This window comes from Ictidomys tridecemlineatus, chromosome 1, assembly GCF_052094955.1.
Source record: "Ictidomys tridecemlineatus isolate mIctTri1 chromosome 1, mIctTri1.hap1, whole genome shotgun sequence".
Classification (NCBI taxonomy): Eukaryota; Metazoa; Chordata; class Mammalia; order Rodentia; family Sciuridae; genus Ictidomys; species Ictidomys tridecemlineatus.
In genome coordinates, this window is record NC_135477.1 from 182,117,619 (window position 1) to 182,134,707 (window position 17,089).

The window sequence follows — 17,089 nt, forward strand, 5'->3', positions numbered from 1 at the left end:
AACACATCTGTCACGGGTCGCCAATGTGTGGGTCTGATTCTGGGCACGCTCTTCTGTTCGACTGGCCTTTGTCCTCCCTGTAGCACGCAGTTCATTACCACAGCTGTGCCGCCCTGGTCACTGGTACAGAACCCCACCTCATCCCCCCATCTGAGAACCTCCTGGCTGGTCTTCCAGCTCTGCATTTCTACAGGTTTCTGACCCACTTGCAAAGTTACAGAGTGGGCAGGAGCAGCCGGGGACCTCACTGAGACCTTTACCTTACCTGTGGCAGGTTGTTGGGCCACACCTGTAATCCCAGCCACTCAGGAGCCTGGGGCAAGAGGATCCCAAGTCCAAGGCCAGCCTGGGTGACGGATGGAGACTCTGACCTCAAAATAAAAAATAAAAAGGGCTGGTGATGTGGCTCAGCGATAGAGTACCCCTGGGCTCAATCCCCAGTACCTCAAAAAAAAAAAAAAAAAGAATAATAGGGACATTTTAAACCATCAATTCTTTACATGTTTTTAAACCTCCAATCTTCTCAAGTCTTCTGCGGTGTTTATATTAGGTGATGAGGAAATCCAGATCATGGGAAGAAGTCACATGGAGCCACCATTGAGGGCAAGTTTGAGGGAATAATGGGGCATCACATTTGCCTGCATCTGGGGGGAAAGGAAAACAGATCTTTTTAATTTAATCTGTAAAAGAAAAATCTAAGCCACGGCCACCCACCAGACCCAGTTGAGACTGCAGGGCCCCTGAGAATGAGAAGAATAACGACGGCTGCATCACTGACACCCAGGACTCCTTCCCCAGAGCTGCCCACCGAGCTCGCCCTGGGAAAGCCAAGCAGGAGGCGGAGCTGGTGGGGAGGGAGGTCTCTAGCAGCAGGAGCACAGGGCGTGGGGCTGAGCTAGAGGAGAGGCTTGGGGGTCTGACTTGGCTTGGCTCCTTCTCAACTCTGGGGACAGGGCAAGTGGTAGAGCCTTTCAAGGCTGGCTCTGGGAGCAGTTGAGTGCAGGCACCAGGGATCTTGCAGAGAGAGCCGGCAGGCTAAGGGCCCCCGGGGCTGGCTCCCCTGCTCCCCTTCCTGCAGGACCCCAGGGTGGAGTTGGATCCAGATCAGGTGGGTGTCTTTGAATAGTCCCCCAGTCCCTCTTCTCTGGAGCACCGGCCTGTGCAGGAGGCAGAGGTGGCTTCCCCTTCTGGGCCACACTGAGGGGGGTCTCAGCTACTTTCCCTGCCCCTTCCTCCCTCCCCAGGGTGGGTCCAGTGGGTCCCAGTGAACATGGAGGCCCTGAGACAGAGGAGCAGGAAATCTGACTCCAGGTTTCTCCCAGGCCTTCAATCGCTGGTGCCCGGGAGATCTGGGGCCTCTGCAGGTGGTGCTTCTCCAACTTGCTAAATGATGAGAGTCACCTGCTACCAAGGCAGTTTTGCAGGCCTGGGTCTGCAGAACCCAGGGAAGGAGCTTCGAAGCCAAGGCTTGGGTCTGTCCCAGCCTCAGCCTCTGTGTCTGCAGGAAAGCTCCGGAACTGTTGGGAGTGTCTAAAGAGCCAGGGCTCTGGTGGAACCTTCTGGATTCAAGTAGTAGCACTCCACACTACTCTGGGGGAGGTCTTAGGTGGGTGACGTCCTGGACTTGTCTGGGTTTCAATTTCCTCTTGGAAAATGGCAGAAGGGGATTTGAAGGGACAATGTTTAGTGCTGGCCCTGGCACAGAGTAAGCGCCAACAGATGTTGGGCAACACTCCTTGCTATTACCCTGTGCAGCTGTGGGTGGGGCAGGGTAGTAGTCCAGGGTGGCTCTGGGTGACCCGCCTGCCGGGTCTCTCCACTGCCCACTGTTTCTGGAATAAACTGTCCTCTGAGAGCAGCAGAGTGGGGCCAGAGGGACAGACCACTGGCCAGGGCCCAGCTGTCATTCCTTCCTGCTCCCAGGGAACCATAGCAGCTGATCTCACCATGAGTCTTCCAAGAGGTGATCACTAATGCTATCTCTGTCCTCTTTAACCAGTTAACCAACATGTCACAGTGACCGCTCTTTGCTAGCCCCGAGCTGGGCATGGAATGGCTCCGAGGCCCTCAGGCTCTGGAGCTGGGTTCCCTAGATTTGAAACCAAGTGGTAGCACTGACTAGCTGTGTGACCTTGAGCAAGTCACTCCCCCTCTCCCAGTTTAAGGTGAATTCTTCAGCTGCTTCCTCGGCTGAACTCAGGGGAGTAAAAGAGGATTAAATAAGTTCATTGTCAAGGGCTCAGGGCAGCCCTTGGCAGGAGGCAAATTCTGTGAGTGATATCTAAATGAAATCCAGGTCACAGGCCCCTTTCTTTGGGAGACCAATCTAGTAGGGTGGTCAGCAAGAGGTGGGGGCCCTGGAGGTGTCCCCAGCAGGAATGTGTCTGGGGAGGTAGGGAGATGGGTAAGGAGTCAGAGGTGGTCCCCAGAGGCAGAGCCCAGCGCTGGATGGCTGCTTCTGAGGTCCTGGGAAGGCGGCGGGCCCTGCAGGTTCATCTAGATTCAGTCAACGGAAGCAGAAATCTAAACCAGAGGACGGGAGCTCTTCCGATTTGGCGAAGCCTGCGCGGGCAGATAGGGGCTGACTAGCCGGTGCCGAGGCTGGGAGGGCACAGGCTGGGAGGGCAGGGGCCAGGCCTCCACCCTAGGGCCCCTGCAGCAAGGGGCCCTCGGAGGAAACAACTTCCACCCAGGCCGGGAAGCCTTCTATAAAAATCAGTTTATTTCTGATTACTTTGAAACGTCTCTTGAGCTGTTTTGATTTCTTCAAAAATTAGTAAAAACGGTCGCGTGTCCCTGACGCTCCAGGCCTGCGGAGCCCACGCCGCCCGGCCCCAACCCGAAGGCTTTCCACCGACTCGCTTTTCCTTTCTCTCCATTTCTCTGTCCTCTCCACTGTCCTCACCCCATCACGTCGTTTATATATAATAATTGATAAACAAAACAACACCCATCCAATCGCGGCGAGGCGGGGAGCCGCGGACCTTCCCCGCAGTGCGCTTTGGCTCCGGCTCCAACCCACTTGGATGAGAGCCTGGGCCAGGGCTGAGGGCTCGGGAGCTGGGCCGGTCAGCCCCCTGGCGCCTCTTCCTAGAGCAACTCCCACTGCAGAGTGCGGCTGACCCGACCCCTGAGGCTGTGACTTCGCCAGGGGTCCACTCCGTGCTGCGGCTTGGGCCAGTCCGTGGCGTCCGAACTGGAGGGTCGCCCCTAAAACGCCCGCGCTGGCTTCAAAGCCACGCTCCCCTCCGCCCTCCAGGAGGGGCTCCGCGAATTTCCCGGCCTCACCCACCACCACATGGCTTGGACCGTTGGCGTTACCTCTTGGGTTTCCCAGTCTGCAAAGGAGAATCGGTTATATTAGAAAAAGTTCGTGGAGCAAGTTGGTCCTTCCGCAAATGCCTATTGTTGCTATTCCTCTCTTAGCTCAGGAGACCCTGGAGTCACTCACCTGGTCCCTGAAAACAGGGTGACAAAGAGAAAGGCATCCTGGACAAATCCTCCGGAGGGCTGGGGACAGAGCTCGGGGGTAGGGCGCCTGTGCCCGAGGCCGGGTTCCATCCTCAACATCACCAAATGTGGGGGAGATGAAGTGTGGCTGTTAAGTGAAAGAAATTTTGCTTCTAATGTCATTGCAGACAAATGTCACATGAAGTAGATGAAAGCAGCTAAGGGGTATGTAAGGCCCAGAGGATCTCCTTAGGAGTGCACAAGTGGATGGCTCTGGGTAGCAGGGCTTCCCAGACAGCAAGTCAGATTGCGTGCACCCCGGGCTGACAGAACCGCTGTGCTCAGCACAGAGGAGCAGAGAGCTCAGCATTCACTACAGAGGGACTGGGATCCTTGGTCCAGCAGGCTCTTAGGCTGAACATGCCCAGCTACCTGTGGACATGCCAGCCCAGCCTGGACCTGACAACAAAGGGAATTCAGGGCTGGTGACTCCTAGGCAAGCCTTGGGCACAACCCTTTCCCTTGGCTTCCCACAGCCCAGCCCATCTTGAGTGCTCCCTTATCCAATGTGGCTTACCACTGAACAAGTCGGGGTGGGGCTTTAAATAAGTGGCTGCACTAGCTCAAATCTTACCCTCTTTCTCAGGTGCATGGGGATGGCAGCGGGGGTGGGGCTGCACTTACCCAAAGAGATGACTCAAAGGCACTGGCAGAGCTGTGGGATTCCCATAGAGGCATCAAGACAGCCCCTGATTGCTCCAGATTTGGTCCAGCTACTTTTCCTGGTATCAGGGGCACAGTGAGCAGCGCTGTCCCTGGACTCCATTGGCTATATTTTGCTGCTTCTGAAAGCTCTCGGCCGATGCCCTGATGCCCAATGCAGCCAGCCCAGTGCTTTCCGAACAAATATCAAACACAAAAGAAACAAAACCCCCTTATTCCTTGGATACACAAAACACCGGCTCCCCCTCCCTTTTGTTCCTTTTATAAAGCTGGAATAGTTCCTCCTCTGGCCCTGGGGGTTGGGGATAGACAAGTTAGAGGTTGGGTCTGAGCCCCTAGGGACTTGGAGCTAGGTTCTCTTTTCCCCCAGTTTACACACAACAACCACGAATGGGCACAGTAGGTGAACCCTCCCACTAGCATGTTTTTATCTTGATTTCATCAAGCCTTAGTTTTCTCATCTGTAAAACTGGTACAGCAATAGCATTTTATAAAATTGGGCCATCTATGGTGAAATTAGTTAAGTGTCCTAAGGAAACACACCAGCCAGGTTAGGGCACAGGGTCTTCCCTGCCCATGTGGATTCTTGCCATCTGGCCACAGCCGAAGGTGAGCCCTGTTTGCTTCTAGGGTCTGCTCAACCTAGCTGGGCAGCAGTTGAAGCCTAGGCAGGGGACCCTGAGGTACAAATCCATTAGGAGTATCTTGTCCAATAGGAACAGGGCCAGGCCTTGGTTCTCCGTTTTTGCATCTGGGAAATATGCTAAGGCATTCTTTTAAATAGGATCAGTCATGGTGCTGTTCCAATAGCATAGAACACTGCACTTTTGCCTTTCATTTAGTGCCCAGGACCTGTAACAGTGTCTGCCTGGCACATTTTAGAATCCAAGATGTGGTTGGGGACCAGACCAGCACCATCAGTCACTAAAGTGAAAGAATCAAACAGCTAGCTCCATTGATTCTGGCTAGTTCGTTGGAGGCAAGTCATTAAACCTCTGCAGTCCACAGTTGCTAAACTTCAACATAGGATTTCTCTTAGATTATATGAGACAATCCTAGAAAGTCCTGATAAGGGGCCCCGCGTGCGTTAATTGGCACAGCGCAAGTCTGGCCCTGGGATCCTCTGGCTGTCTCCGCCTTAGAAAGTCCGTTTTTGAACCGCGCGAGCTGAAAGAAGCACACGTACCGGGTCAGCGCACTCACTTTAATGGAAAGGGGATTCTCATTTCTTACAGCAATAGGTAAAAACATAAATACGGGTGGGTGGGTGGGCAGCAACAAGGCAGCAAGATCCCAGGCACCCGGCCCAGGCTCGAGAAAAAGCGGCTGGATCTTAGGCCCGCGCGCGTCCGGGCTCTCGGTCCCGAATCGCTGGTGTTGGGTCAGTCGGAGGTGCCCTTGGGCGCTCGGAGGGCACTCCCAGGGCAGTAACCAAGACACCAGACTGCGCGATCACTCACCGCAGGCTGTGTGAACGCGCCTGGGGAAAAGGTAAATAAGGCGGGAAAAAGTTCCAAGACCCCCCCCTCCCCAGGAGTAAATGTGAAACCCAAGGACGCAGGGCCAGGGTCGTGGCGGGGGCCCTTCCTCTCCCCAGAGTCAATGCCCTTCTCCTAAGGTGGGATCCGGTCGGGTCCCTTCCCTACCAGGCTCGGATACCGTGCAGGGTGGACACTCCCGAGTTACCCTGCGGAACACCGGGGCTCTGCACAGCGTTCAAGTCCCCGACGCCAAAGCTCACGAAGTTGCTATTGGCTGCAGCCGAAGCGGGTTGCGCTGCGGGAGATGCAGCGGGGTAAGCCGCGGCGCAGCTGTAGCCCGGGCTGCAGGCCGCACCACCGTAGCCGGGGTAGGCGGGGTAGGCGTTATAGCCATAGGCGTTGAGGCCCACGCCATAGGCAGGTGCGTAGGGTGCCGAGTCCCCTAGGCACGGCTTGCCGTCGCGCACCAGTACCGGCACCGCGATCCTGCGGGCAGGCGGCGGCGGAGGCGGGGGCAGCCCCACCAGCTCCAGAGTCTGGTCTTGTCGTTGCCGCTTGCACTTGTAGCGCCGATTCTGGAACCAGATTTTGACCTGCGTGGACGTGAGCTTCAGCACGCTGGCTAGCTGGTCGCGCTCCGGAGCGGACAAATACCGCTGTTGCTTGAAGCGGCGCTCCAACTCATAGACTTGCGCCTGCGAGAAGAGCACGCGTGGCTTCCTCCGTCGTCGCGCCCGGGGACGCTCCGCGCTGTCCGCCTCCGGCTTCTCCAGCTCCACCACCTTCTGCAGCGCGCACAGCTCTGAGCGGGAACAGAAAGGTAGAAAGACGTTTGATCAGAGCGGCCCGAAGCCAGTAGCACCAGGTAGCAGGTAACAGGTCCTCGTGGGTGCCACCCTGTCCTGCCTGGAACGACCAACTTGGCACTAGGCTCCATGGACGCCGAGCGATTTTCCCTTGACAGTTAAGCATTTGTTGAAAACCTAAGTGCCAGGGAAAGCCCTAGGCGCTGGAGAAGAGAAGTGTTTGCTCTGGGGCAGTTCACCCTGGTGAGCGAGACCCCCGTGGTTAAGATTTCAGACTGCCAAGAAAGAACAAATAAAAACAAAAACGAGTGATGCTCTGGGGTGAATTATATTTGGATTATTTTGGTTTGAGGAGTGAAGTGAAGGGAAGCCGGAGTTCTCACCCTGGAGGCGGGTCACTTTGTGTCAAAATTAAGGAAACAAAGAAACAGAGGCCAAGAGGTGCTGGTTTGGTAATCAAAGACTCCTGGTAGCCGGCGCAGCATTTACGCAATGTCCAAGCTGCCGCGGGTTGGCAGGGGAACCTTGCCCGCTTACTCAAGCCGGATTCAGTTCGCAATCAATTCTAGTCGCCCACAGAGGCTCCCGGGCCACATCTCTGCTCCTAGACAAACCTAGGAATCCTTTTCTGGCTTACTGGGGTTTACAGCACCCCAGCCCTCCAACCGGCTCGCGACTGACCCGGAGCTGGGCCCTGGTCTCCCTAGCCCCCGCCTTTCTGTGAGCAGATCAGGCTCCCCACTACCCACTTCCACGTGGATGTCCTGAGAGTGAATCCAGTCACTTTTCACAGCTTTCTCTTCCCGGGGCCATCAGTGGCGCGGCATTTTCTAACGTATCCCATGAGAGAACCTCTTGGCCCTGGCCCTGTCCGGAAACCGTGCTGGAAAAATAAAACTAAAGCATTTTTCAGAGGGTCCGCAGTATCCCATTTTAAAGTCCAGGCCCTTGTTCCCAAAGACTGCACGCTCTTGGCCCAAAGGAGAAAAGGCCCCCGAAATTGCGGAGGCCAGGATTCCTCTCCAATTGTGCGCCCAAGCCTGTCTGCTGTGCGGCGCTCTGATTTGTGTTTAGCACTCTCCTAGATCCCCAACAGACCCGACACCCCAAAGCGATACTAAATCCTCTGGCGCAGAGATTCTGTTTCTCGCTTTGTTCTACCACAAGTGATCGCTGGACTTCGCCACAGATCCAAGAGCAGGGCCGCAGCCGCCGGAGGCTTTGTTAGGCTGAAAACCCCCACGGTTTTTGGTCTCTCCTTTCTGATCCCCTCATTCCGGCATTTCCTCTAAACACTGGTCGCGGGGACCCTCACGACAACTTAGTATCTCACACTTGGAGCCCTCTGCGACCAGCCCTTGGCCCAAGCGCGCTCTTCCTCCTCCAGGGCCCGGGTTCCTGGGCGGAGAGGTCTGGGGGTGAAAGCGACCCGAGAGGGGAAAGGGGCCGGTGTTTCCCCCTTACCTTTCTTATCCGCTCGAGGGTCCTTGACCGGGTCGGAGTCGCCGTAGGCTCGCGGATAGAAGGGGCCGGCGGGAAAAGCAGGCGGGCACTTGGGGGGCGAAGACGCAGGACCCAGCTCCGCGCGCAGCTCTGGGAGGCCAGGCGCCGCCTCCGGCCGGGAGTAGGCCTCGGGCTTGAAGGCGGCCAGCATGCAGGAGGCGGGCGCCAGGGTGGCCTCCAGGCGCGCGGAGAGCTCCCCGGCGGCCAGGCTGCGCTGCTGCTGCTCCAGGTTCAGGATGTCTTTGACCGAGAACGGCGTGGGCGTGAGTGCAGGGCTGGGGAACATGGTGGCACGCCAGTCTCACAGCGCCAGGTGGGCGGCAGAGAGTGGCGCTGCCCGCGGCCCTGGGCAGCCTCCCTGCATGGTGCCCGCCGCCCACCGCCTGCGCACCCGCCTTCCTGCTCTGGATGTGGCCGGGCGGCAGGTAGCGCTGAGCACAAGGGGTAGGAGAGGCGGGACCAGGACCGAGGAGGGGGATTCAGCTTGCCATTGGGCCAGGGGCCTCGATGACAGGAGCGACGGGCAGTTTCGTGTCACCTAATATAGTCATACGGCTAGGAAAAAAAAAAAAAATCCTGCTCAGCTTTTTTAAAGGGGCCACGACGCATTTGGAACTCTCCTTTTGCTCCAGGAGCCTGAGATTGTTCTACATTAGCCTGAAAAACCCAGACGTGGGCAAGGACCTTATTCTCCTCCTAGTTGGGCTTCTGGGCCAGTTGGGGTAGATCTCGAATTTGGGGAAAAATGGCACCCACAAATGAAGGGGAGAGTGAAGGGTGGGGTAAGAAGTTGGGGGAGAGGGGTTATTTCCAGGGGTCTTTAAGGCTTTATTGCAGAGGTGTGCCTGGCTGGGAAGAGAATGAATAAGAAGAGAAGATTGTTCTGGGGTGAGGGCAAGAGGGGGGATTCTGGAAATCTAGAGGAGCATCTCGGTTTTACACACAGTCATGTTTCAGGGGTCCCTCCTTCCCAGGTATCCCAGGCCCCCGAGGGCTCCTGGGTGAGTCACATTTTAAGAAAATTCAAGGTGGATGACTGTGGGTGAAAGGGGCCACTTTCAACAGAGCAAGTTGCTAGCCACAACTCCAGGGCTGCCATTCACACCAGTACCCTCCCAGGGCAGTGACTCACCCCTTAATAATGAGACAGGAGGGAGCTCTCTTTAGGGGGGCACAGCAAGACCAGCGCCCCTTTTTTCCTCTTCTGGAGCCCACCAATCCTGCCCCCCTTTTTCTTCTACTCTCCCTGTCCAGCTTCAAGGCCCTCCAGCCTCTGCCATCTCCAGTTCCCCTGAGCCCCAGACCAGGTTTAGCTCTCAGGCAAGGAGGCCAGGATTTCTTTCTTAAAAAAAAAAAAAAATTGCATTCTTAAAAATTTTAAATTTGCTTTAATTAGTTATATATAATAGTAGAATACACTATTGCATTTTATATGTTTATTTAATTAATATTTTTATGTGGTGCTGAGGATGGAACCCAGTGCTTCACACCAGCTAGGCAAGCGCTCTACCAATGAGCCACAACCGCATCTCTGGAGGCCAGGAACTCTCCCAGGCATCTGGGTTGTGCTTCGAGTAGGGCTTCCTGACTTCAGGCTCAGGCAGCAGGGGGGACAGGACAGGTGAGATGGTCATTTTTAGTCCAGGGTCACTAAAGCAGATCGCTTCTGCCAGATACATCTGCCAGGGTTTAGGAAGCACAAATAAAGTTGCCAGATGCTGGGTGGCCGCCCTTATTCCCAGGAGAGGCTGGGAGAGCTGAGGAAAACTGGGCCTTCAGCCCCCAACCCCCAGTCTAGAACGCTGCACAGTGGCGCTTATTTGTTGGTAGTTTCTAGACAGAGGGGCCAGGCAATCGCCTTACCCTACCTACCGCCTGGGATGGAGAGGCCTGTCTTTGGAAAAGCCTCGCTAGTGCAGGCAGGGCCTGGGCAGGGTGCGCCGGCTTGCAGAAGAAGGAGTTGCGGAGGGCTCAGCTCCTGGGGAGGGCTGGTCGGGCACCTGGCAAGAGGGTTTAAATAGGTGAAAGGGGATGCAGCACCAAAGACTGGCTCAGGACATCACCAACCCGAGGGCCCTGAATGCTCGCCCGAAGCGCAGCGGGAACGAGCAAAGCGCAGAGGCTACCCGGGCGTCTGTCCAGGATATGAATGTTGTGCTCTAGCGGGACTGTGAGCCGTCGGGTGGCACCAGCGTCGGGGGCCCAGCGGTGACTAGCGTTGGCCTGGTTGGGTCCCAAACTGCCTCTCATCAAATCCAAACTCCCAAGGCCTGCAGGCTCCCTGCGAGGGCGCTGCCAGCAACCCAGGCTTCTAGGCGCCAGCCGTCAGTCCCAGGCCCGGGGGCCGCAGTCAGGGATGTCGCTCGTCCTGGGACTTGTGAACCGCACTGCGGACGGAGAATGCCTTTTCCCCAAGCGTGGGCTCTTGGGCCTCAGGAACACTTCTGGTCCCCCCACCGCTTCTCCCTCGACTCCCCTGCAACCTGTTTTTTCTTCTTCACTTGCTCTCGGCTCACCTAGCTTGGGGGCCCGCCGCTGGCCTTTGAAGACTGTTTTTGGGGTGTGGGAGAGGATGCCTATCACCGAGGCGGTGATGTCTGGCAAACGAGCCACATCCGATTCAATTAAACGTCTCGCTGAAAAGAGCTCGGAGCTGGGGTCCTGGGAGCGCTGTTAAGTGAATCCGCTGGCCCGCGGCTCGCGATGACAGTTTGAAAGATTAGTGTGGGCCGACGCCTGAAATATTACCGTTTAATGGGGGACATCGAGGCTGCATCCGGGATCCCTGTTTTGAGATTTTTTTTTTAAAGGAGATAGTCCTAAGAAAGAAAAAAAATTGCATTTCCTTTGCAAATCAAGGCAGTGAAGATTTATCACCTATTTTCAGATATAGGAGTTACCCCCGAGTAGATAGATCTGTGGGTCAGGTTCATGAAGAGGGAAGGGAAGAAAACCCGTCCTATTTGGAGAAAAAAATCTGACTTTTCCACCCTTATATCCTGTGCAAATCTGATATTAGTTTCTCTCGGCTGCAGAAAAAGCCCTGGAATTTGGGGAGAGAGGAAACAGGGCAAAACTGGATAAATACCTCGCAAAATAAAAATCGGGGCATCTTGCTTTGCAGTCTTGATTGTTTCTGAGCGAGTACAAAAAATAAAACAAAACAAAACAATTTTTTTTTCTTTAAATACGCAATGGCTGCGGGTGGGGTGGGTCGAAATTTGATTCTCCAGCCCCAGCCCGGATGCGACTTTCTTCCAAGGGCGGAGGGCCCAACCTGGCCTCCTCTCTGTCCGCACTTTGACCAACCTGGCAGGACAGACAGTCCTCAGCTGAAAGACAGAACGAGGGACGGGAAAGCTGTGCACCGACTTCGTTGCCTTTTAGAGACTTGGTGCTTTAAGATCGGTGACCTTCCAGGGCGACTCCGAGCGCATTCTGCGCAAATAAATTATTATTAATTGAAAAGCGAACGGGGGCTGCTAGAGCCGGTCCCCCTTTCCTGCAATCCGCGGGGGCCGCCCGCAAAAGGTATATATGATTAATTGAAAGATAAGCGGGAACTATCGCCGGGAATGTCATTAATGCGCCGGGGAGACGTCCACTGGAGACAGGCGGCGTTATCCGCGGCTTTATCTTCAACAACGCCTCGCTCTCGGCCGCGCCGGGGAAACAGATGGGGGTTTCTGTCTGGGACGCTCGCCCCGTGTTTATATTTTGGGAAGAATCGCAACTCGTGGGAGTCCCCGGCGGGCCCCCTGATAAATGGACATTAGCACTTTTTCGGACTACTGTATCAACAAAGGGGCTGCGGCGCGGCAATAATTGGCGAGAAAGCAAACAGAGGGCGGAGAGCGCGACTCTGCTCTTCGTCCGGCTGATGGATGAGCAGCGGCGGCTGCGGCCCGGCTCCCGGCCTCCGCCTGGGCTCCCGGCCCCGGCCTCCGCGCCCCTGCGCGCCCTGGCTTCCTTCCTGGCCCCGGTTGCGGGGGGCAGGGTGGGTGTCCGCTGCCTCCAAGACACCGGATTTTTCCTGCCCAGGGATGGGCCCAGCCCCTCGTGTGGCACAGCCCGGACCAAGTCCTAATTCTGCCAATTGCTTGAGAGCCCCCTGTGTTCCACGCGCGCTCACGAGACGTCGTGGTGGACTCTCTTCTCTCGATGACTTGTCCGAAGGGAATGAGGCTCAGAGAGGTGGAGTGACTAGCTGGAGCGCACACAGATCTCCAGTGTGTCGGTGTCAGGATGTCAGGATTCCAACGTAGACCCGGACTCCAGAGGTGGGACTGTTTTCCTTCCTTGCACTTGGCTGCTTCTATTGATTGCAGAAGGAGCAAGACAGCCCCTCCCCAGGCAGCTAGAGAACAGGGGCTAGGGCTCCTGGAGTTGAGATGCTGGGTCTCACACAACCTCCACAACCAAGGGAAACTAGAGAGAGGGAGGGAGGGGAGAGGGGAGGGAGAGAGAGAAAGAAAGAAAAAGAAGAAGAATTATTTAAAATGCTTCCATCTCACTTTCCCCTCGCCCTTCTCTTTTGGGATCAGCTTTGCTGAAATATAATTGATACAACATACAATTCACCTGCTTAAAGTATACGATTCAGTGATTTTCAGTATACGCACATAGTTGTGCCACCATCTCCACAGTCGATTTTAGAATGTCACTGTCCCCCAGAGCTGTAACCATTACTCATCGCCCCTGCCCACCCCTACCTTTGTTAGGCAGCCACTAGTCTGTGCTCTGCCTACAAGGATTTGCCTATTCTGGATGTTTCACATAAACAGAATCGTTTCCTATGTGACCTTCTGTATCTGCCTAATGTTCTAAGGTTCATCCATGTAGTACCATGTATCAGCAGTGTTCCTTTTAATGGCTGAATGATATTCCACTGTATGGATATGCCACATTTTATCCATTCATCAGTTGGTGGTCATTGGGTTGTTTCCACTTTTGCTATTGTGAACAATCTCCCAGCTCACTTCTCCTGGTCTGGCATTTGGCTTCCTTTCCCCAGGATCTAGCTCCTGCTAGTCAGTGGGGGGCAGGCAGGAAGCCTCAGGAGCTGATTCAAAGACTCTATGCAAAGTGGCTTAGCCCAAGGACCTTGAGCCATCAAAGGGAAGAGCAAATCCACGTGTGTGTGTGTGTGTGTGTGTGTGTGTGTGTGTGTGTGTGAGAGAGAGAGAGAGAGAGAGAGAGAGAGAGAGAGAGAAACGAGGGAGAGAGGGAGAGAATAGTAGGTCAGAACTCCCACCCACTATTGAGTGCTTGGCTCCATTTCCTCCATTCCTTCACCCACATTGACTGGGTGCCCAGCAACCACCTGGTGCAGGGGTGCACAGCCCCCCTACCCAGGCCCTGAGGGAGGCCCAGCTGTATGAGAAGGGGTAGTGGACTCTGAGCCAGTACTGGACACAGTCCTGCCTTGCTCATCAAGCAGCCAACTTCCTCCTGTCCCCTCTCAGGCCCGCCATTTGTATTTGCCTCCTTAGGGGCATCAGGTACACCCCTGCTCTTTCCAGCTGTGCTGGACTCACCTGAACAGTTAGGAGGGCATAGAGCAATGTTGGCGGTCATCTAACCTATACAATAAAGCGAGAAATAGGCCCCTGCCAATGTAGTATTATACTGTTCAGTGGGGGTGGGGGCATAGCCCATAGGGCAGTGCACCTTCAAACTAAGGGAACTATAATGGATTAGTCTCATGATGAATATACTCGATACCATATAGATTGCAAATTTAAATCTAAAAATGAAGTATAGGATTGCTATACATGATAAGATAATAATTTTGGAGTGTTTGTATATTTTGGAGGGTGGATGAGGAGGAAAAAAAGACATAGAAACCATACAAGATTGTGTAAAAACTGTCATACAGGGGAAAAAACCAACAACACAGAGGACACAACACAAAAGGAAAATGCTAGAAATATGTGACAAAAAGGATATCCATAATATGGAAAGAGTTCCTGTAAACCAACAAAAACACGACTCAATAAAATTGAAAAAATGGTTGAGAGCAGTAGGGCCTTGCTGAAAATAGGAGAGAAAAACAAATAAAAATAAAGAACTTGCAAATTAAAACACTGATCAGATTGTCAAAGATCAAAAAGTTTGATATTCTCAGCAGCACAAAAAAAAAAAGAAAGAAAGAAAAAAGAAGAGAAAAAGGGAAAAGGAAAAAGAAAGAAACTGAGTGAAATGAGAAAAAATTCACTTGGGGCCAGGAGTGTAGCTCAGTGGTGGAAGGCTTGCCTGGCGTTCCTGAGGCCTGGGTTCCGTCCCCAAGTTAGAGAATGACTGTACCTGCTTACCTTTTTATGTGGTTGATTGGGCATGTAAGGTGGTAAGCCTCTTTGGAGCAATTGGGTACTGACAAAATTTTAAATGCAAAAGTCCTTCAAGCAAATATTTCCCCTTCTCGGACTGTAGGTATAGACACATGCACACACAGTCTTTTTCATGGCAGTTTTTCATATTTTTTTAACAATGAAAATATTTAAAAAACAATGCAAGGGCTGGGGATACAGCTCAGTTGGTAGAGTGCTTCCCTCGCCTGCAGAAGCCCTGGGTTCAATCCCCAGCACCACACACACACACACACACACACACACACACACACACACAGAGGAATATATCCACATTAGGGACTGGTTAAAAAAAAATCATGTTACACCAAAACCAGCAGCCATAAGAACTAATTAGTTTCATTCCTACATGTTCTTATGGATGTACTTTGTGATACATAAAATATCAAACCAAGATTCAGAAATTTAAAAAACATATTTTAAATATGGGCATACTCACACACACTCACTCATATGGTTCTATGGAGTTGTTTGTTTGTCCTTGTTGTTTTCTTTGTGATGCTGGGGACTTGGGGGCCCTGTGTACCCAGCACTCCTCCACTGAGCTACATTTCCAGCCGTGGAATTTTTTTTTTTCTTTTTGAAGGGAAACAAAATGGTAGGGAATCGCCTGGGGAAGAGTACTTGGGAACGGGGCTCAGGTATAAAACATGGCATTTTAAATACTACGTTTTTGGGGACACTTGCCTTTTCACTTTCAGGTCTGGGGAAATAAATATCTAGGTCAGAATCCCTTGAGACATTTGTTAAAAATGCAATTCCTGGGTGCGACCCCTCATTCAGGAAGTTAAAAATCAAAGGTGCCTGTAGTTCTCAGCAGCGGCAGTGAGGGAAGCCTGCCTGGTAGGGAGACCCAGTACGGTGGTCAGCAGAGCCCCAGAGGTAGGAGGAGCGGTGGCCTTGTCCAGCATTGTCTGAGGACAAGACCTTAATGGTTCTGGCTGCATAAGGCAAAGACTCTCCCCCAACTGTGCTTTGGTCTTAAGGGCCCAAGTTTTGGGGTCACTGAGGATGCAGTTCCCCCACTGTGGTCAGTGCCCAGTCCTGCTGGTCCCTGTGAGTGGCACCATGAGGCTAGCCCACAGGCTCGGAAACCCCCTCCTGGCCCTGCCCCCACGCCCACGGTGAAGTGTGAAGGTCCCTCAGTTCCGGAGCCTGTCCTTGGGCCTACTGTTCAGCTTCTCCTGAGAGCCAGCCTCCAGATGCACTTGGGAATCAGAACCAGACCCGGAATGTCCTCAAAAGACTGAAGTGACAATCCCCAATCTTGGGTGACAGGGCCGGTAAACAGAAGTATTTCATACCTTGTCCCCCCCAAACACGTGGGGACCTTTACAGCCACTAGTCGAGAGTTACACGCTGCAGTGAGGTGGACCCAGCAGCTCCCCGAAGCTCTGAGGGACACAGGTGGCACGGCTTCAGGCCTCTCTGGACCCTTCAGGCTATCAAGGTCCCTTCCATCTAGGCGACCCCCTCCCCCTTCCCAGAGGGAGCCCAGGGTCCTGAATTCGCCAGGGTCTGGCCTTAAGCCGCAGCGCAGCCGCCACCATATCTTTGCTCCAAGCGGGACTGTGGGCAGCGGGAGCCTGAGCAGCTAACTGAACCCTTCTTGCTGTCACCCCTGAGATCTACATCCTGCTCCCCTGTGCCCAAGCGCCCTATGGCCCTTGAGGGGGATATGACAGCCACACACAGCACACCTAACCACCAGGAAAGTTCTGGGTCCTCTTTTTCTGGTGGTGTTAAATAATGAGTAAAGCCCAAACAAAACAAAGCGGCATGTTGCAGCCACCTCCCTCCCCAGAGGGTTCCCGCCGGGCTTGGTTCCTGGTCCCACTTACTTTGATTTTCTAACAACTGATTTACAGGCACATCAATGACTGCTCAAATAATATATTTAAAAACAAGTAATACATCGTAAAAACAACACCACACCACACAAAACAAGCATGTAAAAACGGGGGACTCAGGGGACCAGGTCTTTCCCGAAGTCACCCAATTACCTCCCCCAAAGGCTGATTTGGGTTTTCTCCTCCTCCCTCCTCTGGGTGCTGGGGATCCAACTCAAGGCTTTGCATGTGCTAGGAAAGCCCTGGTTTTAAAACCCACTTTATCAAAGCATAATGTTCTTAGAACAAAATGAACAGTTGGAGCTACATTTCCAAGGCTCTGGGACACGTGCCTGAGCTTGTGGAAAGACCACCAATAATCAAGAGAAGAGAAACATTGACATCATCCCAAAGTTTTTTTTTTTCCTGCTTCTTCCTAGTTAATTGCCACACAGACTGTCACTGGTTTTTAAAGATATTTTAAAAAGTGTCTGAAGATATTTTCTGTGAATTTTATTTGTTACTAATTAAGTTATATCGTAGAATGCATTTTGTTTTTTTTGTCCTCTGAGAGCAACTGTGTTCCCTTTGCATTCTTGCTGTTGGCGGTTTTTGTTAGAATCTTGGTGGAAGTCACTTTCCTAATGCTTTTGGGAGTGAGTTTCTAAAACCGAATTTGTCCTGGGTCATGGGGCATGATCGACTTTAAAACTCGTCTTAGGGCTGCCGGGTACGAGGGAGTCACTTTTCAACTTCCGTTGTCCTTTCGCATTAATTTCGCCCTCTTTCCTCCCCGGGCTGGGCGGCCGGCCGAGGACATTCCATCCCCGCTCCCCCGACGGCTGCAGCCGCCCCGTGACGAGCACCGCGTGGAGAGGCAGGGCGCAGTCCTTTAGGATCCCGTCGTGGGAGGCCACAGCTGGAAAAAT

At 53.5% G+C, this 17,089-nt stretch overlaps 1 protein-coding gene across 1 annotated transcript; it reads right to left on the minus strand.

Annotated features, from left to right (window-relative positions):
- Positions 1-5,440: 5,440 nt before the first annotated feature.
- Nkx2-5 (NK2 homeobox 5) lies at positions 5,441-8,333 on the minus strand. Its single transcript, XM_005334114.5, has 2 exons — positions 7,925-8,333; positions 5,441-6,456 (listed from the first exon to the last, which is right to left on the minus strand). The coding sequence occupies exons 1-2, from the start codon at positions 8,247-8,249 to the stop codon at positions 5,816-5,818; spliced, it is 966 nt and encodes a 321-aa protein (XP_005334171.2). The 5' UTR covers positions 8,250-8,333; the 3' UTR covers positions 5,441-5,815.
- Positions 8,334-17,089: the final 8,756 nt, after the last annotated feature.

Coding starts and splice junctions, on each gene's coding strand:
- Nkx2-5 (XM_005334114.5), bottom strand. CDS start 8,249: ATGTTCCCCAGCCCTGCACTCACGCCCACGCCGTTCTCGGTCAAAGAC. Junction 6,457..7,924: donor CCCTCGAGCGGATAAGAAAG/GTAAGGGGGAAA, acceptor GTTCCCGCTCAG/AGCTGTGCGCGCTGCAGAAG.